This window comes from Gopherus evgoodei, chromosome 5, assembly GCF_007399415.2.
Source record: "Gopherus evgoodei ecotype Sinaloan lineage chromosome 5, rGopEvg1_v1.p, whole genome shotgun sequence".
Lineage (NCBI taxonomy): Eukaryota > Metazoa > Chordata > Testudines > Testudinidae > Gopherus > Gopherus evgoodei.
Window position 1 is genome coordinate 107,452,712 of NC_044326.1, and position 23,821 is coordinate 107,476,532.

A 23,821-nucleotide genomic window follows, 5' to 3' on the forward strand; every position below is an offset into this window, starting at 1 on the left:
ACAGATCACATGCCACTTTCTGTTTTAGCAGGGATTTGTGCTTGGTCCACCATCAAAATATCCCCTTCCCTAATTAATATGTAGTGTGCAATATATCAGCTGGTTGCTGCATTCAGAAATGGCTGTACTTCAGTGATGCTGTACAGTGTGTGTGTATATATATAAATGCTTCCATTTTCTTTTGGAGCAATAAATGCTTCCATTTTCTTTTGGACTTGCTATATGAAAAGAAAATAGTGGTATAATAGTAGTAGGTTCCTACATAAAGGCAAAAGACTCTCTCTACAAACTTCAACAGATTTGAATCTCTGCAGGAGTTGCCATGATATGAATACATAGGGTTTAAATCCTGATCTCACTTTCCCAGATGTCAGTCCAGAGTAACTTTATTGGCACCAGTTGAATAACTCCAGATTTATACCATTGTATGCAGCTGAGATCAGAATCAGGACCTTTTCCCATGAAATCCTGCAGGGAACTGAGGAAAATCTGCATTAAATATAGAACAAGTTATGTCAGAGAAACTCACCGGTGGAATCAGGCAATTCATGGATATCACATCTGTGAAATAATTACCAGGTTCCACCAATGAGAGCAAAGGGAATGATGTCACTCTCATAAATCATCAGATTTTTATTTATGTTTATAGTATGTTGTTTCCTGCAATGAGTGCCTGGCAAAAGCACAGCATCCACTTAGGAAACAAAATGTTGTCTCACTCTGCAGTCCAATATTTTTCAGGACCACTGAAGACAGTCGTGTGAAGGAATTAAATTAGCAATAGAAGCACTGTTAGTAGGAAAGATAAAATTAAATTTCTTATTATTGTAAACATGAAAATTACTGTTTCTGTATGTCAGAGTTGTTTTTGTTCCCACAATTGTACTTATTAAACTAAATATAATAGTACAGTGTAATTGTTCTTTAAACAAACTAAAAATAATCATTTTTCTAGCCTCTAGCAGAGTAAATGATAAACCCAGTGAAATGGGTTAGGCCCCTTGGCAAAGGGTCCTGTTTTTTGTAACTAGCTTATATTTTGTGGGGTATTTATCCATAAGGGATATCATCTGAGGTCTACAGAAAGGCTTACTCTGAGTTATGACTTATTTATTTTCATTTGGTACAAAGACAGCTTTGACCTCAAGGTAAGAAGAAACCATGCTAGTCTCCACTATTGAGGACTGTCTGGCTACATGTTAGCAGGAACAATTATAATTTTATTATTTGAATGTCTAACTAGCAGTTCCTCACAATTATTTCAACATTATCTGCTTCCAGAATGTGATTTTTCGAGTTTCTACCCTTGCTTCCACTACTTTTTCCCACTATAACTTAGGCCTGGTCTACACTGGAGGGGAGAGATCAATCTAAGATACGCAAGTTTGGCTATGAGAATAGCGTAGCTGAAGTCAACGTATCTTAGATCAACTTAGAATCACTTACTTCGCCTCCTTGCGGCACAGGATAGACGTCCTTTGCTCCCCCGTAAACTTTGCTTCCACCTCTCACCGAGCTGGAGTTCAGCAGTCGATGGGAGAGCGATCGGGGATCGACTTATCATGTCTACACTACACGTGATAAATGGATACCCGATAGATCGATTGCTACCCACTGATCCGGTGGGTAGTGTAGACGTACCCCTAGAGTGTCACTCAGATTGTGCACTCATACAAGGAAGTATGAGGGAATAAGAATCCCTTTAATATGTTCCAGCATGGGTTTCCCAGACTGTAGGTCTATTCACATAAAAGTAAGCAGGGATAGAGGTAAGGGCTTCTTATGCCCTCACTGTAAGAGGTGGGGAATAGGTAGAGCTTTGATTTCATCTCCATACTTGCTGTCTGGAGTAATCACTGTTGTAAGGCAGAACAGGAAAATCTGAAGGTATGTTTTCATCTTCTCTTGGAAACATTCTTATGTACATTCTCCAAAGTAACTTGCATTGTGCCTTTCATAAGGGTAAGAAACATTTATCTAAACCTTTTAAATCCCAAACTCCATATTATTGATATCTAGTATAGGCCAGCAGTAAATAGCTATCCCTTGGGAGCGAGAAGGGAACAGGAGAGGAACTGTGACTGAAGTGCATTTCTGAGTCACAAATGCCTCCCACCAGGGCTATTCCTGGGTTGGTATAGTTTATATACTACCCCTACCTCAGAGCTATGCCTAAAGTCAGAGTCTAGCCATATTATGTTAATCCTTTGTGTTCCCTCTCATTAAAAACACATGGGTGGTATAAACAGGCTTTGACCTAATCTCATTTGATTTTTCAACTGCCCTGCATTTTATAAAACTGTTATCTTCCTGAGTGTGTTTGCGGCCTTAGGTATGGCCCATCCAAGTAATAGGGAGTTTGTGACTCCCTAATCAGCCACTGAGGTAATGCAAGGATCAATTGACCAGCCTTGCTCCCTCCCAAAACTGCCAATGGAAAACCATGAGAGGCCCCACCAAACAATCAAAATGAAAAAGGAACATTACAACAGACAGACCCTTGTATGGCTGTGAACAGAAACAAAAGACTGTTTTCTGTATAACACAGAATAGGGAAAGATATTCTGGATCCAATCACTGTGGAAAACCCCTGGGAGAGGGGTTTCTTTAAAGAATGATTTGAATCCTGATTATTGAGAAACCAGGCTGTTCTGCAACAGACTAAGCTTGGGATGGGAGAAGGGAGAGTCTACTTTATTAGATAGGAAACATTACTATTGATAAATGTAAACCCAGGTTCACATTTTATGATTTTGGTTTGTATTATAATCACTTCTTTCCACCACACTCTTGTTTCTAGTTAAATCTTTATTCTTTCTTAAATAAACCTACTTTTGTTTTATCATAAGTGTTCACAAATGCTCTGTGACGTACAGGAGTAGTGGTTTAAGGTAAAACCGGTAAATTGGTGTACATTGCACCTTTGAGTGCAAATGATCTGGAATTTCTGTAAGTATCCAGTGTCAGGGACTGGATATCAGAGGAATGATTCCAGGGGGCTCTATTGTTAACCTGCAGTGTGAACATGGGGCAGAGCTCGGTCGAAAGTGCTTGAGTGGCTGAAAGGCTGGCGGTGCTAGGGAGCTGACACTCAGCTACTACAAGACAGACTCCTCCTTCCTGGAGACAGAGGGTAACAAGGTGACTCATTCCAGGGTACCCCAAATATACACTCAGTCTTGTCACAGTAACAATATTCCAAAATTGTACTTAAAAGTAATATATAAATACATTAGCATTTTTAGTCTTGTTTAAACAAAAGACTAGCTGGTTGTAGATATTTTTGTAGTAAAATTCACATTGTGTGGCTAAACTATTAAGTATGCTAGCCTTGGGACAGAGCCTCAAAATATGAAATGGTGACTTAAAAGCTGATCCTGGTGCTGCTCTGTGCATGACCATTCCCCTGCACTGTGTCAAAGAAGAGTGAGGGATGTTCTAATTCAAAATGAGATGCAACCGCTACCAGGACCTTCGTGAAGTTAGGAACATCTCAGTCATGCTTCACTTTATCTAACTCCTCCTCCTCCTCCATCATCCTACATTAGGATGCAGGGTAGAGACTGAAATCCAGGACCTCTATGGTGGAATTCTCAGAAATGCTTCCAGTTCCACGCACAGGACCAGGTAGGCAGGCAGAGCTTCAGAGTCTCAATGCGTGGATGAGATGATGGTGCAGAGAGGAGGGGTTTAGATTTATTAGGAACTGGGGAAATTTTTGAGATAGGGGGAGCCTATACAGGAGAGATGGACTCCACCTAAACCAAAGTGGATCCAGACTGCTGGCACTTAACATTAAAAAGGTTGCAGAGCAGTTTTTAAACTAAGATTGGGAAAAGCCATCTGCTACAGAGGAACACGTGGATTGGACAGAGACTTCTCTTAGAGGAGAGTCTATTGATAGAGATTCTCTAGGTTTTAGTCAGGAGGAGAGGATGGAAGAGGATAAAGTAGGGGCCAGATCAGACAAGAAACATTCACATAAAAAAGAATCGGACACATCAGAAAAGGGCAGACAAATAAACAGTGACAAGTTTTTAAAGTGCTTGTACACAAATGCTAGAGTCTAAATAATAAGATGGGCGAACTAGAGTGCCTTGTGTTAAAGGAGAATATTGATATAATAGGCATCACAGAAACCTGGTGGAGGGAGGACACTCAATGGGACACAATCATTCCAGGATACTAAATATATTGGAAGGACAGAACAGGTCGGGCCCGGGGTGGCGGGGGGGTGGAGGAGTGGCACTATATGTGAAAGAAAATGTAGAATCAAATGAAATAAAAATCTTAAGTGAATCCACATGTTCCATAGAATCTCTATGGTTAGTAATTTCATGCTCTAATAAGAATATAACATTAGGAATCTATTGACCACCTGACCATGACAGTGATAGTGACGATGAAAAGCTAAGGGAGATTAGAGAGGCTAGCAAAATAAAGACCTCAATAAGAGTGGAGGACTTCAATTATCTCCATATTGATTGGGAACATTTCACTTCAGGACGCAATACAGAGACAAAATTTCTTGATACTTTAAATGACTTCTTCTTGGAGCAGCTGGTATGGGAACTGACAAGGGGAGAGACAATTCTCAATTTAGTCCTGAGTGGAGTGCAGCATCTGGTCCAAGAGATAACTATAACAGGATCACTTGAAAATAGCGACCATAATATAATAACTTTTTAACATTCCTGTGGTGGGAAGAACACCTCAACAGCCCAATACTATGGCATTTAACTTCAGAAGGGGAACTATGCAAAAATAAAGGGGTTAGTTAAATAGAAATTAAAAGGTACAGTGACTAGAGTGAAATCCCTGCAAGCTGCATGGACACTCTTCAAAGATACCATAATAGAGGCCCAACTTAAATGTATACCCCAAATTAAAAAACACAGTAAAAGAACTAAAAAAGAGCCACCGTGGCTTAACAACCATATAAAAGAAGCAGTGGGAGACAAAAAGGCATCTTTTAAAAAGTGGAAGTCAAATCCTAGTGAAGTAAATAGAAAGGAGCATAAACATTGCCAAATTAAATGTAAAAATGTAATAAGAAAAGCCAAAAAGGAGTTTGAAGAACAGCTAGCCAAAAACTCAAAAGGTAATAACAAAATGTTTTTTAAGTATATCAGAAGCAGGATGATCGAGATACAAAAGGAGTGCTTAAAGATGATAAAGTCATTGTGGAGAAACTAAATGAATTCTTTGCTTCAGTGTTCACGACTGAGGATGTTAGGGAGATTCCCAAACCTGAGCTGGCTTTTGTAAGTGACGAATTTGAGGAATTGTCACAGATTGAGGTGTCACTAGAGGAGATTTTGGAATTAATTGATAAACTTAACAGTAGGGTCACCAGATAGCAAGTGTAAAATATCGGGATGGGGGTGGGGGCAATAGGTGCCTATATAAGGAAAAGCCCCCAAAATCGGGACTTTCCCTATTAAATCGGGACATCTGGTCACCCTACTTAACAGTAACAAGTAATTGGGACCAGATGGCATTCACCCAAGAGTTCTGAAAGAACTCAAATGTGAAATTGCAGAACTACTAACTATGGTTTGTAACCTATCCTTTAAATTGGCTTCTGTACCCAGTGACTGGAAGATAGCTAATGTAATGCTAATATTTAAAAAGGGATCTAGAGGTGATCCCAGCAATTACAGACTGGTAAATCTAATGTCAGTACCAGGCAAATTAGTTGAAACAATTGTAAAGAATAAAATTGTCAGACACATAGAAGAACATAAATTTTTGGGCAAAAGTCAACATGGTTTCTGTTAAGAGAAATCATGTTTTACTAATCTATTAGAGTTCTTTGAAGGGGTCAACAAACATGTGGACAGGGGGATCCAGTGGACATAGTGTACTTAGATTTCCAGAAAGCCTTTGCAAAAGTCCCTCACCAAAGGCTCTTATATAAATTAAGTTGTCATGGGATAAGAGGGAAGATCCTTTCATGGACTGAGAACTGGTTAAAAGACAGGGAACAAAGGGTAGGAATAAATGGTAAATTTTCAGAATGGAGAGGGGTAACTAGTGGTGTCAGTCCTAGGACCGATCCTAATCAAATTATTCATAAATGATCTGTAGAAAAGGATTAAAAGTGAGGTGGCAAAGTTTGCATATGATACTAAACTGCTCAAGTTAGTTAAGACCAAAGCAGACTGTGAAGAACTTAAAAAAGATCTCACAAAACTAAGTGATTGGGCAACAAAATGGTAAATGAAATTTAATGTGGATAAATGTAAAGTAATGCACATTGGGAAAAATAACCCCAACTATACATACAATATAATGGAGGGCTAATTTAGCTACAACTAATCAGGAAAAAGATCTTGGAGTTATTATGGATAGTTCTCTGAAGACATCCACACTGTGCAGTGGCAGTCAAAAAAGCAAACAGGATGTTAGGAATCATTAAGAAGAGGATAGAGAATAAGACAGAGAATATCTTATTGCCCTTATATAAATCCATGGTACACCCACATCTTGAATACTGCATACAGATGTGGTCTCCTCATCTCAAAAAAAGATATACTGGCATTAGAAAAGGTTCAGAGAAGGGCAACTGAAATGATTAGGGGTTTGGAATGGTTCCCATATGAGGAGACATTAAAGAGGCTAGGATTTTTCAGCTTGGAAAAGAGGAGACTAAGGGGGGATATGATAGAGGTATATATAATGATGAGTGATGTGGAGAAAGTGAATAAGGAAAAGTTATTTACTTGTTCCCATAATATAAGAACTAGGGGCCACCAAATGAAATTATTGGGCAGCAAATTTAAGACAAATAAAAGGAAGTTCTTCTTCACACAGCACACAGTCAACCTGTGGAACTCCTTGCCTGAGGACGTTGTGAAGGCTAGGACTACAACAGAGTTTAAAAGAGAACTGGATAAATTCATGGAGATTAAGTCCATTAATGGCTATTAACCAGGATGGGTAAGGAATGGTGTTCCTAGCCTCTGTTTGTCAGAGGGTGGTGATGGACGGCAGGAGAGAGATCACTTGATCATTACCTGTTAGGTTCACTCCTTCTGGGGCACCTGGCATTGGCCTCTGTCAGTAGACAGGATACTGGGCTGGATGGACCTTTGGTCTGACCCAGTATGGCTATTCTTATGTTCTTACGAGAGAAGGAAGGTTATAGGGTGGTTATCAGATGAAGGATGGTCTAGTAGTTAGATTATTTGCCTAGGAGTTTAAAGACCAGGGTTGAAGTCCCTGCTGTGCCACAGACTTCCTTTGTTAACTTGAGTACATCACGTAGCTTCTCAGTTGTTCTCCATCCTCAAAATGGTGATAATAGCACTTTCCTGCCTCATGGGGGTGTTGTGAGGGAAAATACATTAAAGATAGGGAGGTGCTCAGCTACAATGGTGATAAGGTGACCAGAGTGTAAAAAATCAGGACAGATTGTGGGAGGGTAATAGGTGCCTATATAAGAAAAAGTCTCCAAAATCAGGACTATCCCTATACAATTGGGACATCTGGTCACCCTAAATGGTGATATGAATACCTTAGGTATTGTTTAGTTTAAGAGCCCTTACCACCAGATGATAACCCTTACACTAAGGTGATCCTCCCTGTGACAGTTAAATTAGCTTTATGGCCTTTCTATGCCAGCAGTGTGGCACAAAGATGCTGCACCCCACTGACTTCCTATAAAGTAACAATTATATGCTGTTATAATTACTTTACATATGAATTGACAGGTAAACTTCCTTCAAATACAGGTTTATGTGGCTGTTAAATATTTTTTCATAAAGTAAAAACACTTCATGTAGTTTCCCTTCTAATTCAGTTTCTTTGGGCATTCTGGGATTGCATAAATCATTGTTTACAAATACCAATTGCTCAAAAGATATTCTAAAGTGAAATATTAAAGACAGGCAAACACTCTTACTCCAAGATCATTGTAATGCCATGCTGATGCAAGCCTATTCTGTAAAAACCAACAACTGTTTAATCAAGTATACATAGAATAGCAGCCAGGTTTTTAGACCTTTGACAGTGACGACCATGGAAAGTTTTCATTTGTTATTGAGTGATGGCTTACAGTTTTGCATGAGTAAGGGAGCCACTTTTAATAAGGCAGGATGGGAAAATAGGAAGGTGTGTTCTGTTCTTGTCTGGTTATACAGCTGTTCCCCTGTTTATTATCCAAAGATAAATTCTATTGTGTCTGCACAGTAGGGCAAAAACCTTTTCAGCTCTAAGCTCCCTCTTCTCTGACCCTATAGTTCTGTTCACTAGCATTAATCACTTACTCAGCAATGATCTTGGGGAGCCAACTCCATGTTTATCTGAACATTTTGGATGTTCCTGAAATATTTGAGATAAATTGAAGACAGAAAATAACTGATACGTTTAAATATATGTGTTTTGTTTAAATGATTATAAAACTTGAGGCCAAAATTTGTCTGGTCTTAAATTACAAGCAGTATTTATAGTGTCGTTAGGCCTGGTTAGTCTAGAGGGTGCTCTAAATATCTATCCAGGCAAGGTACACTGTTAGAGCACGTACTAACTAAAGAGAAAACAAATATATTTCCCTGAAGAATCAATTATTAAAAGTGAGAGAATATTTTTAATCTAATTGACATTTCACTGTATATACATTTTGTTTGGAGTTCTTTTTTGTATATTTTATGTTAAGGTATGAATTTAAACAGATATAGTTATACCAGTAAAAGTCACTTTGTGCCCACTCTCATTCCAGGATAAGGTCTATTTTCAATTAAGCATATATCTCTTCGGAAGGGGTTTAAGCTACACTGATTAAAAAGCCATTCTTATTTTGGAATAAAAGTGTCCACACTAGGAATTAAATCAATATCGTTATACTGGTATAGTTATACCAGTACATTATAACTGGCAAAACTTTCCAGTGTAGACAAGCCCTTAAGCTGGAGATCTAAAATCATTGAATCCAGTTTCACTTTCAGGTTCTTACTGCTGCAGTACTTGAGTTTCAAATGTTGCAGTGGAATGTTTATTTCTTTTAAAACAACTGTTTTCAGTGGAAATTTTATATTGGAAACATTTGTATTGGTTTTACATTTTATGAAAGCTTGTTTTCACATTATTTAAATGTTGGCCCAAATTAAAGTTGACAGTGTTCCTTCAGTGTCTGGTGCTGAGCGTGACAATAAGTGCTGCTATGTATTAATTTATGTCTGTCCAGACAACAAACCAGGCAAAATGTCTGTCCAAGCACTTGTGTTAAATAGGATTAAAAAAATTAAAGAATAGAAACCTGCATGCTTCAAGGTTTAATACAAATACTAATTGATGTTGGTTAGGTAGAAACTTCCCATGATTCCTGTAAGTGTCCATTACAGGTTTCTTGAACTTTCCTCTGAAGCATCTAGTGCAGGCCACTGGAAGAGACAGATATCAGCATAGATGGACTATTGGTCTGAGCCTGTGTAGTGATTCCTATGCCCTTAATGATGTAGTTTAATTTATAATAGATCATCAATATTGTCTTAACATTACAGGAAAAATAAAATTATCAGTGAATGCAGAGTTATATAATAGGAAAGCTGTGCCAAACAAATAATGAAGTATCAAAATGTGTAGTCTAATGGCATAAGAACATATAGTGTGAAAGATCAAAATCATACAATGTGAAACAGCTAGAATTCTTCACAGAATAGTTCTGGTTTTTAGTAATTTTTGGAGAATCCTCATTTTTATAAAAATATAGAGTGAAACATTCCTGTTAGAATAGAAATATTCCTCCACATGGAATACTAACCAATTCACATCTTAATAAGGATTCTTTGAGCTTCTAAGAGCTGCAGGTGTAGGTACTGTAAGATAACAGTGCTTCAGAAGTGTGGTAAATCTTGACTTCTGTTTGACTGGGTGGTTAAGAGTTAATGATTTCTAAGTAATCTAGTTTGGGTAAAAGTTGTTCATGGTTATTCATACTAAACAGCTTAAACCAGCACATTAACAAGAATTTGAAAAACTGCTGCACACACACATTTTAAAACAACGAGAAAAGAGTTGCTGAAACTTTTTTGAACAGTATTCTCCAAACATTTGCCTCAATTGCACCAGAATTAAAGAGGATTGTAACTGACAAATTCTCCACATTCATATTTTCCAGCTTTGGTGGTAATTTCAGAAATATTGCAAAGGATAGTTCTGCGAAGCGAAAATGACTGAGAAACCTCTGCAAAAGAGACAGTGGGATGAAAGAAAAACCTGTCCGCTGGAAGCCTCGGAATTGGCCTCAGGATTGTTTAAAGAAAGGGAAGGAAAAATCAAAACAAACGGTGCCTTGCTGAGGTGGCTGCTAGGAATGCGCTGCCTGAGCTTTGGCACCGGGGACGCCGGCGAAGTGCACCGAGCACTAAAGCAGAAAGGAGCTGGGCCTGGGGCTCCGTAGTCTGGATCTGCAGCAGCTGGGCCCCGTCGGGGGAGTGTTTCAGGCCCTAGGTGGCTTTTTTCCCCATAGCTGCGCAGCTGGAGCCTGGAAGGAGCCTGCCGCCGTCCGAGAACAGAGGCAAAGGGTAGAACAACTTGGGCAGGGGAAAGGGGGCTACGGCCAACAGGAAGAAGGGAGAGGAGAGAAAGAAAAGAAAAGTGAAAGTCTCCAGCTAAGGAGCCCTGCCCTGGCTGCAGGGAAGGGCGGGAGTGCGGAGAGGGACAGAGTCGAGTGGAGGGGAGAGGCCAAGGGGAACGGGAGGAGGCCTGGATGGAGGCGATGGGACTGCAGGGGAGGGGAAGGGGAGAAACAGGCGACAGCAAGGAGCGCGGGCGAAAGAGGGGACGGGGTGTGGTGCGGAGCGGCGGGGCGCTGACTCCGGCGCTCAGAGACGTTCTCCCGCAGGGCTCCCCTGCCCTGCCCCCTTCCTCCCTCGAGCCGCCTGGCCGGTGGCGGCGGCCGCCCCTCCTGGGGGGGGGTACCCGAGCCAGTCTCCGGGCTCAGCAGGGAAGCGGCCCCGAGTGGGGCTGGCCGGAGCTCGTGGGGGGGCAGCTTTCCCCCCCCCCCGGCTCCCCGCAGAGGAAGCCGCCGGCCGGTGTGTGCGCTGGGAGCAGCTGGAGGCGAGGGGGAGGCTCCCGCCGAGCGGGGAGGGCGGAGGGAGCCGCTCGGCAGCGCCAGCGCAGGCCGGAGGGGAGCGGGCTCGCGTCAGGGTGCGGGGCGGCTTGTTCTGCAGACTCTCCCTGATGCCCGGCGTGAGGCGGGGGGAGCGCCCGGCAGAGCAGGCGGGAGACTGGACTGGGGGCGCTCGGGGGCTTCTCCTCTAGCAGCAGCCGACCCCCAGCGGAGAGGCAGCGCCTTAGGGGTGTCCCCTTCTCGCGGGCGCCGAATCGCCCCCGGCATGGGCGCGGGGACGCAGCAGCTCCCCTGGCTCCAGGCGGGACACCGGCGAAGGATGCTCTGATCCTGGCTTGGCTACGGCCATCCTCGTGCCTTTAGGGCTTGGAGGAGGGGCTGGGGTCTGCCCCCTGCCCCCACCCCGCCTGCAAAGGCAGCTCAGGTCGGGATGAGCTGGGCTTCCAGTGGCTCGCCTGGGGTGGGAACCGCTTGAGGCTGCCCTCGCTCCCGTGCCTAGAGCCCCTATCTGTCCTGCGCCCTCCCCAGCCTTAGCCGAAGTGAATGGCCCCCGGTGGGTGTGCACCGCATCATTGGCTCTGCAAGGGGACAATGCTAGTCGGGGGGGTGCTGGTCGGCTTCTCCGTGCTCAGCCTCCTCACCTACGGCTACCTGTCCTGGGACACCCTTGGATCTACCCTGGAGGAAACAGAGACCACAAGGGCCAAGCTTGGAGAGGAGCCATTGGGCAGCGCACCCACCTCTCAGCCTCACATCGTTTTCATCCTGGCTGACGATCAGGGATTCAGAGATGTAGGGTACCATGGGTCAGAGATCAGGACACCAACTCTGGACAGGCTGGCAGCTGGAGGGGTTAAACTGGAGAATTACTATGTTCAGCCTATGTGCACACCTTCCAGAAGCCAATTTATCACAGGAAAGTAAGTTTACTGCTTAATTCTTCTCACCTTCTTAAACTTAATGCTATAGTCTCTTCCTCTTAAAGGCAGCACAAGCTCTTTGCTGATGAAAGTAATTAGGTGTAAATTGAGCTTATCTTATTTTGGGGAAAAATAACCTGTTGATTCACTTTAAAGTTTAATACATTTTTTCTTTTGGACAAAATAGACTTTTCCCGATTACTTTTATAGTGGAATAAAGACCTGCACTCTGTAATCTTGTTAGCCAACAAGAAATCAGCTGAGTTACCCACTTCTTAATATTGTAGGAATGAATTTTCCTTTATATACATATAAGTGCCAGTTGTCACTTAATGTATTTTGGTGTTATGCATTCAGTGATCATCTAGGTCAGTTATGTAACTTCCTTAGGGCAGATTGTACATGAGGTGACTTAAAGTCAAATTCTTTGTTGGTGAAGTAGAATGAATGTTCCAAGTTGTTTCCATATATATTCTCACAGTGAACCTTTCCTTAAGTGAAGTCTTTCTGTGGTGGTATAGGAGGGTTCCATTGCATTTGAGCTATACACAAGCAGGGGGAATGTAGAATTTTGCAGGTATTTAAGCTGCAGTGTGTCTCTTCTTACAATGTAATTGCCATTTTGCAAACAATTCTCTATGGTGCCACCAGAAAAGCTTCCACATGCAAAAATGGGGCTACATCTGTCAGTCTTGCACTACCTGGTAGTTTTAAAAAAATCTGTTAGGTAAGTAATCAATATAACCAATTTAATAGTGATCTTGTTGGCACAACTGGAAATGGGAAAAAAGCCACCCTGACTTTTAACTAAAACAAGCAAGTGGCCTAATGTCTCTCATTACCATGTGAAAAAACTTGATTTTATTCCTGCTCCCAATCTTGCATTTCCCAAACTTGCCAGGACAGGGAGTTCTGCAGGGAAACTCACCATCAAGGGTTCTCAAACTGTGGACCATATCCTAATAGAGTGTGTCTTGTGGACATCTACCCCCTAGCTCTCAGTAACATAACATCCTTTTAGCAACTAAAGTAGAGTTTGTATAGAAAAGTAATATTGGGTTAATCTTTCGTGTGTTTTTAGCTGCCTTTGCTGTAATGTAGCAGCTGAAAAGAAGGAGCAGAGCCAGCACTATCTGATCAGCCAGTTCTCTGTAGACCACCAGAGAGGGGAATATCATGCTGCACAACAGTGACTCACCCAGTCATGTAAAGAATGGCATTGTTATGTTACAAAGAAATTAGTTTGTTGTGCAAGCCTTTTTGAGATTAGTGGCAGTTACCGCATCATCAGGGCAAAAGGAAGAAAAACTAAGGGGAGAAATAAGCAACTTAGTTTATTTTACCCTTCCTTTAAAATATCTAATGCAAGTAACTTTTTTTAGGTTAATGAAAAAAGTGAAAATAAAATGGGCACGTTTTTGGGAATCCTACTCTTTTAATCAGGTTGCAAGAAGAGACAGACCCTGAAAAACTGCCTCTTTAATTTTGGAATCTTTTGGGGGGTGGGGTGGGGTGGGGAAGAGATTTGCCTACACTTCATTCATTTCATTTAATTTACTTACAGTCTGCCGAACTACCACCATTCAAACTTTTTTTCTTTCTGTTTTACTTTCAGAAGAAGGAACAGTAGAAGGAAAATACTGCTTTACACAATTGAGAAACAGGGGAAGGAAGTGGTTAGGAGAGGCTAGATCTTGGCAAGATATTAACAGTGTAGAGCCAAAAGAATATTGTCATCCCTCTTTTGTACAGAGATGGCTGCCAGAGGTGATATGTTATGATGCTGTCTGCATAGAGGTAAAACAAGAATAAATAAGGGCAAAGACTAGAATACATTAATGACAAAATAAATAAATCAGTAAAAATTGCTCTCATAATTAAGTCATTTGAAGTCCTGTAAGGTTTCTACTTTCCCTCTAAATTCTGTGCATAATGTCCCTTGATACTGATGACTCAAGGTGAGATTGAAAGCCTGAGCCAGTGGGCTTAATGCCACAGGTGGTCTGCTCCTGTGATAGCTGCATTGGGGCCAAAGGGGGGACATAAGGCAGTCAGCTTTCAGGAAGCAGGCTGCCCCTAGATCTGCAGGTGCAGAACCAGGATTGCAAAAGATTGGGTGGATCTTAGAATTACATAATTTTCTCTGATCTGCACTGCTCTTCAGTTCAGCCCTGGAACTAATTTGATTCCTTCCAAAGGTCTTATTGCTAGTTTAGAAAACATTGCCTGTCAGATTGAAATTTCTAAAGATCTCTGTCTACGCTTGCTTTGCTCTTTGAGGTACTGCTAAGTTGAGTTGGACAGTGGCTTGTTTGTTTTGAGGTGTTGTCAAGTGGGTACAACTTTGCAGCAAATAAGTTGTGTAATAATAACAACAGTGTGATGCTGTTGTGGAAAAGGCTAATATTATTCTAGGCAGTGTTAACAGAATTGTTGGATGTAAGACATGAGAGGTAATTGTCCTCCTCTACTTAGCTATTGTCCCACCAGTGCTGGTACTGTGTCCAATTTTAGTCTCCACACATTTAGGAAAAATGTGGACAAATCAGAAAGAGTCCAGAGGAGAATAACAAAAATGATAAAAGGTTTAGAAATCTATGAGGAAAGGTTTACAAAATAAAAAAACATCTGGGCATGTTTAATTTTGAGAAAAGAAGATTGAGGGGGGACCTGATAGTCTTCAAATATGTTAAGGGCTGTTATGGAGAACAATTGATCAGTGTCTCTTTATGTCCACTGAAGGCAGGACAAGAAGTAATGGACTTAATCTGCAGCAATTAGAAAGTTTTTACTAATGCCTAACTATAAGAGTAGTTAAGTTCCAGACTAGACTTTCCAGGGAGGTTGTGGAATCTCCATTTTTGGAGGTTTTGAATAACAGGTTGGACAAACTCCTATCAGGGATGGTCTAGGTATACTTGGTCCTGCCTTAGCATGGGGGCTGGACTTGATGCCCTCTTGAGGTCCCTCCCAGCCATACATTTCTATGATTCTATGAATCAGAATATTTCAGGACACATAGCTTGCGGAACTAGAGCTAAAACAGAAGCTACCTTACTCGTGTACTGGTGAGAAGAAATCTAAAGGGATATGTACATCCCATGTGTTGGAGTATCAATAAAATATACAGAGATAGGAATGTGTCATAGGAAAAGGCTGAAGTGAAATATTGCCATTTGACTGACTGCTACTGCATTTAAAAGAAAAAGGATACACTTGTGTAAACATCATAACTAGGAAACGCACTGTGGCAGTCTGAAAATTTTTCCATTTTTGAAAATATTTTGACATTTAAGAAAAATACAGGAAGATTATGGATGGTATACAAGTAGGCCTTGATATATAGAATAGTGCAGATGATCTAAAAAATTAGAAATATCTGAGATACTTTTTTGTATAAAGTGTGTGTGCATATAGCAGGTTGAACAAATAGTACAACATGCAGTACTTGGTTTAGTCAGATGTGGTACTCCTACCGACTTCCTATTAAAACCAAGGATTAATTTGAAACATGCAAAATACAGTTTGCCAATATAGTCTTTTTTTGAGAAATTTTGAAATATTGGAATCGAGAAAAGGAGCCTTTCTTTGGATAAAGTATTGCTGAGGTATGAAGCCTTTGGAGGTGATGAGTGTGTTGAATGTCATCTGGTACAGCCAAGCAAATGGGCAGGTACGTGCTTGAGTGAGATGGTGATGTATCTGCTCTGTCAATAGCCTATTTAATAAAATAATTAAAAAATTAAAATAGTACTGTAATGATGCTGCCTCTGGTGGGACACTTCTGATAGAGTCAATTCAGGATAAATTGCTGAAAGTAGGGCAGTTATAGCCCAAGGCTGGGGTTCCTTTGCACACCAAGGCAAGGCAAACCAAACCAAACCAACCAAACACAGAGGACTTTGGTTTTACCCCACTAGCTAACCAGAAGTCACATGAGCAATTCCCTTATTCCCTCCAGTTTCCCAGTATCGCCACCAGCGCCACTCGTTATGGGGATGAATGGTTATGAAAACCAGTACCCCAGTAAAATGAAAAAAGTTCTCCTGATCCCAGAGGATCAAGCCCCAGACCCTGGTCAATATACAAATTACCCACAAATCCTTTAGAATCTAAAGACTTATTCATAAAAGGAAAAAGATACAGATGAGAGCTAGAATTGGTTAAATGGAATTAATTAAGTACAGTAATTGCAAAGTTCTTGGTTCAGGCTTGTAGCAGTGATGGAATAAACTGCAGGTTCAAATCAAGTTTCTGGAGTACATCCACAGCTGGGATGGATCATTTAGTCCTTTGTTCAGAGTTTCAGTTTGTAGCAAAGTCCCTTCAGAGGCAAGAAGCAGCATTGAAGACAAGATGGAGATGTCCTCCCATGGGCAGAGAATTTAAAAAGGCCCTGAAAACATCTCTTTTTGTTCTTGCTGTGGAAAATCCCAGCAGCAAGATGGAGTCTGGAGTCACATGGGCAAGTCACATGTCCATGCATGACTCAGTTTGCAGGCTGACCCCATTGTTTATATGTTAGTTTGAATATTCCCAGAAAAGTTCAGATGTGGATTGGCATCTCCCAAAGTCCATTGTCCGTTAAGTGTTTCTTGATTGGACACTTACTGAGAATAGTCTCTTCTCAAGAAGCTGACCTTCACTGAGGCTTCTTAGAATCAAAACACACTCCCGTTTTGTCTCGGGTGTAGAGGATCCAGCGCTGGTGATCCAGCGCTGGTAATCCAATGTAGACATTTACCAGCGCTTTTCTTGACCTCCGTGGAAGGAGGAAGCCTCTGGTAATCAAGCTGGTCTCCTTTCCCGGTTTGCTCTCTCGTTCCCCGAACCGCCGAACAAGCAGGTCTCCTTCCCTGCGGTTTGCAGGGTGGCTCCGGGAACGCGAGAGCAAACCGTGGCGAAGCTGGTCTCCTTTCCCGGTTTGCTCTCTCGTTCCCCGAACCGCCGAGCAAGCGGTTCTCCTTCCCTGCGGTTTGCAGGGTGGCTCCGGGAACGCGAGAGCAAACCGTGGCGAAGCTGGTCTCCTTTCCCGGTTTGCTCTCTCGTTCCCCGAACCGCCGAGCAAGCGGTTCTCCTTCCCTGCGGTTTGCAGGGTGGCTCCGGGAACGCGAGAGCAAACCACGGCGAAGCTGGTCTCCTTTCCCGGTTTGCTCTCTCGTTCCCCGAACCTGAGATACAAGTACATAGACAATATTCATAACTTTAACTATAAAAATGACACACACATACAGACAATATAATCATAACCAGCAAACTACAACCTTCCCATAGACACCTCACATGGCAACCTTTGTATATATAACTGCAAATATATAACAGTGGTTGCAACAATGATCTATCCGGTTTACAGTTCATATTAATAACATCACAAGTACTATAATTAGAAAAATAATTTTATTTATAAGTATAATATATTCATAAGCTATACGTGGTTTTGGGGGCAAAGGTCTGGTCTGGTCCCTGAGAGTCTCTTGACATCCATATGACTTGGAGTTCCCACTAGTCCATTTTGAGGGCCAGAGAGTACTTTGGCAATCAAATGTTGGATAGAATGCCTATGATTCATCTGCCAAAGTGGGTATGCACCCACGAAAGCTTATGCTGTTAGTCTGTAAGGTGCCACAGGACTCTTTGTTGATTTTTATGAATCACAGAAACTCTGCACTGAGCTCAAGAATGAGCTTTCCCTTATGGGGGCCAGTCCTTTTGTGGACGACTTCTGCTCAATGGGTAGAGGTCTGGGCGTCTGACGCCAAAGATGTTGAGGTCTCCTTTCTGTGTCCTTTTATGTATTTTTAGGTGATGACTGTAGTGTCTATCTGTATGCATTGAGTAAGGTTCCTGGAAATAAGGGAGGGGGAGAATTTTTTTTTTTTAAAAAGATTAATTTAAAGAATTACTTCTCTTGTGGTATTCTGTCCCTCTACTGTCCTCTGTTGTTTATGCAGCCAGTAATGTCCAGTTAACGAACTCCTGAACTCTAAGAAGTCTGTTAGTATCACTTTATTCCTAATGCATAAAAAAAAAAAATACAAATGAACACATAATGGAGCAAAGCATAGGGTGAACTGGTGCCTGGTTTTCAACCAGAAAGTCTGGTCAAAAAGGGGACTTGACAGTGTTCAGTCAGGTTTACTGACTGGACATCCAAAGTCCGGCTACTGAGAGTGGTGAAGGCACTGGATCATCACCCCCTCCAGCCCCTGTTCAGCTGGGGCTGCTTCCTACCTTTCTCGGGTTGCTGCAACTCACAGCCCCAGCTGGGGTGGTGTGGGATGAGAGGAAAAGCAGCAAGCGATGTCAGGGAGAAGAGGCGTGGATGGGGTGCAGACTTGGGAAGAGTTGGGGCTTTGTGGGGAATAGGTGAGGCAGGAGTGGCATCTCAGGGGTAAGAGTCAGGGATGTGGAAGTTCCGGCACGCCTGCTGGAGAGTCCAGTTTTTAAATATTACCAAGTTGGCAACCCTAGCAAATTAGTGGGTAAAAACGCAACATATAAATATGAAAGATTAGTAAAGATAGGGAAGGAGTGACTAGCAGAGTGTGGAGTGTGATACGCATTCATATTTTTCATGCATCAGTTTTTTATTATGCTTATAAGAACATTGTCTGTTAGTTTAGGTCCAAAACTTGCAATCCAAATTTGGCAGCATTGTATAGGATGCACAATCTGTACCTAATTAGAAAGGTGAAACTGATTGATCAAATTTTCATTGTCCAAGATGTGTGAAATTAAAAAAATGAATGAAACAAAACACATGGTCAAAAGTAAATTACACTTTAGGAATCTTCAAATTTTAAACAAAGAAATGTATTAATAACATCAGTAAGGAATTTTAAATTTTTTAATTTTTGATCTGACTTTTTTTTCTCAAACCTGACAAAATAAATAAAAAAGAAATACCTTTGTGTGACATAGGTATCAGCGTACAAAGTGCATTGTAGACAGTAAGTATGAGATCTATAAAGACTTCATAGTCTAGTAATTCAGTACTCAACATCTCTAACACATGTCTGTTGGTAATTGATCATGTGTACTTCTGACATTAATAGTAAACTGATGAAGGAATAAACATTGGTAAACTCTCATGATCAAAGCTCTGGTATTTGAATGCATCTTCCATAAAAAAGACCCTTTGAAGTGAATCAACACTCAAGTAATTCAGTTATGTTTCCTCGGGGAAAAAATGGCCTGGAAAGGACGCTGATTATCTAGATGAACAATGATAAAGACACTCATTATACCACCCAAAAGATCTAAGATAGTTTGGGGCTTAAAACTGGGGAAACGAAGGGTATGTCTACCCTACCCGACGGATTGGTGATCGATCTATTGGTGATCAATTTATTGCGTCTAGTGTAGCAACAATAAAATCAATCCCCGATTGCCCTGCCATCAAATCTGGAACTCCACCGCGCATGAGAGGCGGAAGCGGCGTCGACGGGTAGTGGCAGCGGTCGACTTGTCACCGTCCTCATGGCCAGGTAGATTGACCTAAGATACGCCGACTTCAACTACGCAATCTTATGTCGACTCCCCCCCCCAGTTTAGACCTAGCTTAAATTCAAATGCTAGTAGAGTACTTTTCATGTGACATAAGTAGCTAGTGGTCAACCTTACATACTGCAGCTCAGAAGAGGAAAAATGCACAGTTTGCAACTCTGTTATCTCTTGCATTTTGCAACAGTGATCTCAATCAAGATTCCAGATTTGTGTTTTTTTTAATTTTGTTTTAAATCTGCTCTCTTGCTATTTTAATAGCTTGTGTTTCCATGTCCAAGTTTGTAATGTTAGGGCACCTGCCCATATTGGAGTAAATTTGTGCTAAAATGTTTAACAGTGTATAGAGATATTTGAACATATGTCACCCTAAATTTATGATAACTAATGTGCAAATTCAATTGAAACTTGTTTATAGTCATTATTTTCCTGCTGCCTATTTAGACCTGTTATATCTGTAAAGAAATGCAGTCTACAGAGAGATTTAGTGAATTAAGCAAATGGTTATAGTAACAATTTTATTAAAATATGCAATATATTTGCACAATATTATAATCAAAATATGAGACATCAAATATTGATCATATTCTTTATTCCTACATACCAAGACACACACACATTTCACTGAAAACTAAGCCATCAAATTTGGGTTTTTTTTTAAAAAAATTTGGATTAAAACTTTTCGCAAAATAATGCAGTAATAATATTTGTGTTAGGAAGTTAATTATTTTCATTTAGTTTTTGTGTCAAAGCCAAAATATTAAAATTCACTACTTGCTCTCACAGCTTGATATGTATCAGCAGTTGCACCTTCAATTCATGCTATGTTGTATTGCTTCCCCCTGGGTCTATCCAAATTCTTAATCAACTGCAGTTACTACCAGAGTCAGCATCTGCTGCACCCTTACTTGTCTTTTGAATACTCACAATTTTAGTAAGATTAGATTTTTATTTTCAGTGAAGGGATCATTTTCTCATCATTGATTAATATTCATATTTGCAGCCTCTTGTCAGTGCCGGGTTTACAGTAGCGCCATGGAACTGGGCCCATGCTCAGAAGGGGCCCCAGCCTGCTCTGCTTGCACTGTGCCCTGAGATCCCACCAGCCTGCAGGCTCCGCCCCGCCCCTCCCCCCACTGCTCCTCTTGGCCTGCCTGCCAAGGGCTCTTCTTCACCCTCTGGACCCACCCCCACCCACTGGCTTCTCTCTGCCCCCTGGCCAGACCCCAGTGCACCCCCAGCTCCAGGCAGACTCTGCTTAGCACCACCTGTGGGGCCCTACCTGTCTCCCTGGGGGGGCGGGGGGAGAAACAGTGTGGGGACTTGGCTGGGCCCCTTCAGGCAAGTGGGTCCCGAGGGAGCCCAGCTGGGGCAGGCCGTGGCCTGGGTGGTCACACCACTCCCAAAGGGCCAGAGCAATTCCCTGCCCCAGAACCAGCCATGGCTGCACTGGCAGCTCAGCCCGGCAGACAGTTTGCCTCCCAGCAGGGCCAGTGAGAGAGTATGTAAAAGTGATTTTAGTGTAATTTTTGGCTAAACAGCTACCCAGTTATAGAAATTGTCTTAATTAAAACCCAGTACAGAGAACCAGAGACCTCAGGGGATCTTTGTTTCTCTAAACTAAACTGATGGCCTCACACTCAATATGAATAGTTCAAGAAAGAAATTAATGTAATACTTGTAAATTGTTGCCCCTTGAAGTTCATATAAAGATGCCTGAATGATTGAAATCTGATTAAAATTACTTTTGTCTTTTCTCTGAGAACTGTGATGCAATTGTTTAAATATTGAATTTGGGATTTTCTGTACTTTGTGGCTTATAATAAATGAGTGAACCACTTGGGAGTGTGTAAACTAGTTGTCAGGCAATCACCTATTTATGTATGTAGGTAATTGTATGGTTCTCATTACCATAATATCCACTGGTCAAAAAGGAAGTCACGGGTAGAGCTGTAAAAAGCAACAAAGAGTCCTGTGGCACCTTATATGGCCTTGGCTGCACTGGCGCTTTACAGTGCTGCAACTTTCTCGCTCATGGGTGTGAAAAAAACACCCTCCTGAGCGCTGCAAGATACAGCGCTGTAAAGCGCCAGTGTAAACAGTGTGGCAGTGCTGGGAGCACAGCTCCCAGCGCTGCAAGCTAATCCCCATGAGGAAGTGAAGTACCTGCAGCGCTGGGAGAGCTCTCTCCCAGCGCTGGCGCTGCGACCACACTCACTTCAAAGCGCTGCCGCGGCAGCACTCCTGCAGCAGCGCTTTGAAGTGTGAGTGTAGCCAAACCCAGAGACTAACAGACGTATTGGAGCATAAGCTTTCGTGGGTGAATACCCTCTTCGTCAGGCAGGATTCTTCGTTGCTTTTTACAGATCCAGATTAACACGGCTACCCCTCTGATACTGGTAGAGCTGGGAACCGAATCTAGATTCTAGGCTGTCTGAGTTGTAGTCCCATGTCTTAAGTACAAAATTGTCCTTTCTTGTTTGAGATGACTGTATCAGATCAACTTTAAATGAAGAATAGGGATTATAAATTCCTTCAGTATGCTATGGGCATGTAGGCCTACACTTTTAACCCAAAGGCCAGACACCAATATACAGAAACCACGTGGACAAAATTGTACCTGCACAGTTTCATGATCAATACATAAATTTCTGTTGATGTTCACACAAATAAGAATATACTGTTTTACAAATGGACTTCTGGCCTCTGGTTTGATATATACAATATATACTTATTTTGATTTATAAACCTCAAGTGCCTATTACACATACTGGGCACTTCAAAAGTTTTTTAAAATTCATCAAGCAAACAAACAAAGCACTGCCACAAATCCCATCTCTCACAAATAAAAAAAAAACACAGCAAGTTGGCAAAAATCCTTTTCAGGTCTGACTTCCCCTTCATACTTCAGCTTTCCCCAAATCTTTAGCAAAAGGGATGGATGGGCTTGCAGTGTGCCTAGAAGGTCAACAGTTTCAAGCTTATCTTGTACCCATATGCACACACACATGAACATTGTGTACATGCAAAGAGATGCACATGCAAAAAGGAAGACCCTTCAAAAATCTGATTCATAAATTTTTTGTTCTGTTCTATTAGTGTTCACCATTGTGATAAATGTTGCGTTAGAGTTCATATTGTGGTACTCGTGGGGCTCATAATGATGAACATCTGAAAATCTACAGAGGATCCCTAGTTAATTTATAGGGGCTCCTGAAATTTCCAGTGGATGATCCAAAGGGACGATCAGATGTTGAAAGTGTCAGATTTCTTTCTGCTTGCTATTAAAATTGTCAGATACTTCAATGCCAGAAAATCTCTCCATTGCATAATAATTGCACCAAATAAATACATAGTTATAATTAAACTATACCAGCAAGCATTTAGCCTGAATTTTTATTTAATTTTGAGAAGATCCTCTGGCATCAGCCCCATTTTTCCTTTTACTTCCATTCTTACTCCAATGTGTGCTGTATAGCAGCCCTCCTCTCTTCTCAAGGTGGGCAGGATGTGTGGGTTCTTGAGTCATGCATCTTGTTTGTCCCTTATTATCGCATCTAATTTATGCATTAGAGGCTTCCCAGAGTTTTGTTTAGAGCCCACTGAGTAGCAGCTGGAGAATTGACAAGATTCTGAACAAAGACAGTGAAGGAGAAAAAAATCAGGAAAGACCTAGCATATTACTCTTCTGCTCCTGCTGTAGAGGAATTACTAACTGTCATATCTGGTTTATTATCTCATTATATTTGGCTTAGAGAGTTCCATATCTTAGGCTCGGGCTAAGCTCACATCAGTATAACTACGTCACTTAGGGATGTGAAAAGTCCACACCCCTAAGTGACGTAGTTATGCTGTCCTAACCGCCAGTGTAGACAGCACTATGTCAACAGAACTTCTCCTGTCAACATAGCTACCGCCTCTCACGGAGGTGGATTAACTACACCTGTGGGAGAAGCTTTCCCATTGGCATAGCAGCATTTTTCATTCAAGTGCTACAGTGGCGCTGCTGCAGCGCTATATGTATAGACAAGCCCTTAATGTCTTGTGTAAAAAATATATATATATATATATATATATATATATATATATATATATTATATTTTGTAACAATTGCCTTATTTTGGAAAATAGATTTTTTTGGCCTCAGTGTAAAACCTAGTTTCCTATACATTTAATCTTTTTTTTTTAATATCTAAGATAACCTATCTGTGTAAATGTCCCTTGAATGAAGAATGCTTTAATTTATTCTAACAGCAAGTTTAATTATGCTATTCTTGCTTTTAGTTTATGGCCTACTCTCTGTTGCACAATTTAGTTGGGGCTT

The 23,821-nt window shown here is 41.4% G+C and overlaps 2 protein-coding genes across 2 annotated transcripts in view; both read left to right on the plus strand.

The window, feature by feature from the left end:
* Positions 1 to 3,199, plus strand: part of LOC115652776 (olfactory receptor 10A4-like) — a 15,983-nt gene extending 12,784 nt beyond the window's left edge. The window contains exon 2 of the mRNA XM_030565218.1: positions 3,189 to 3,199. The gene's annotated coding sequence lies outside the window, so the exon portion shown is untranslated. The remainder of the gene's footprint in view (positions 1 to 3,188) is intronic.
* Positions 3,200 to 11,242: 8,043 nt separating this feature from the next.
* Positions 11,243 to 23,821, plus strand: part of ARSJ (arylsulfatase family member J) — a 57,976-nt gene continuing 45,397 nt past the window's right edge. Inside the window, exon 1 of the mRNA XM_030565103.1 lies at positions 11,243 to 11,994. Within this exon, the coding sequence (XP_030420963.1) occupies positions 11,618 to 11,994 (377 nt within the window). The 5' untranslated portion in view covers positions 11,243 to 11,617. The remainder of the gene's footprint in view (positions 11,995 to 23,821) is intronic.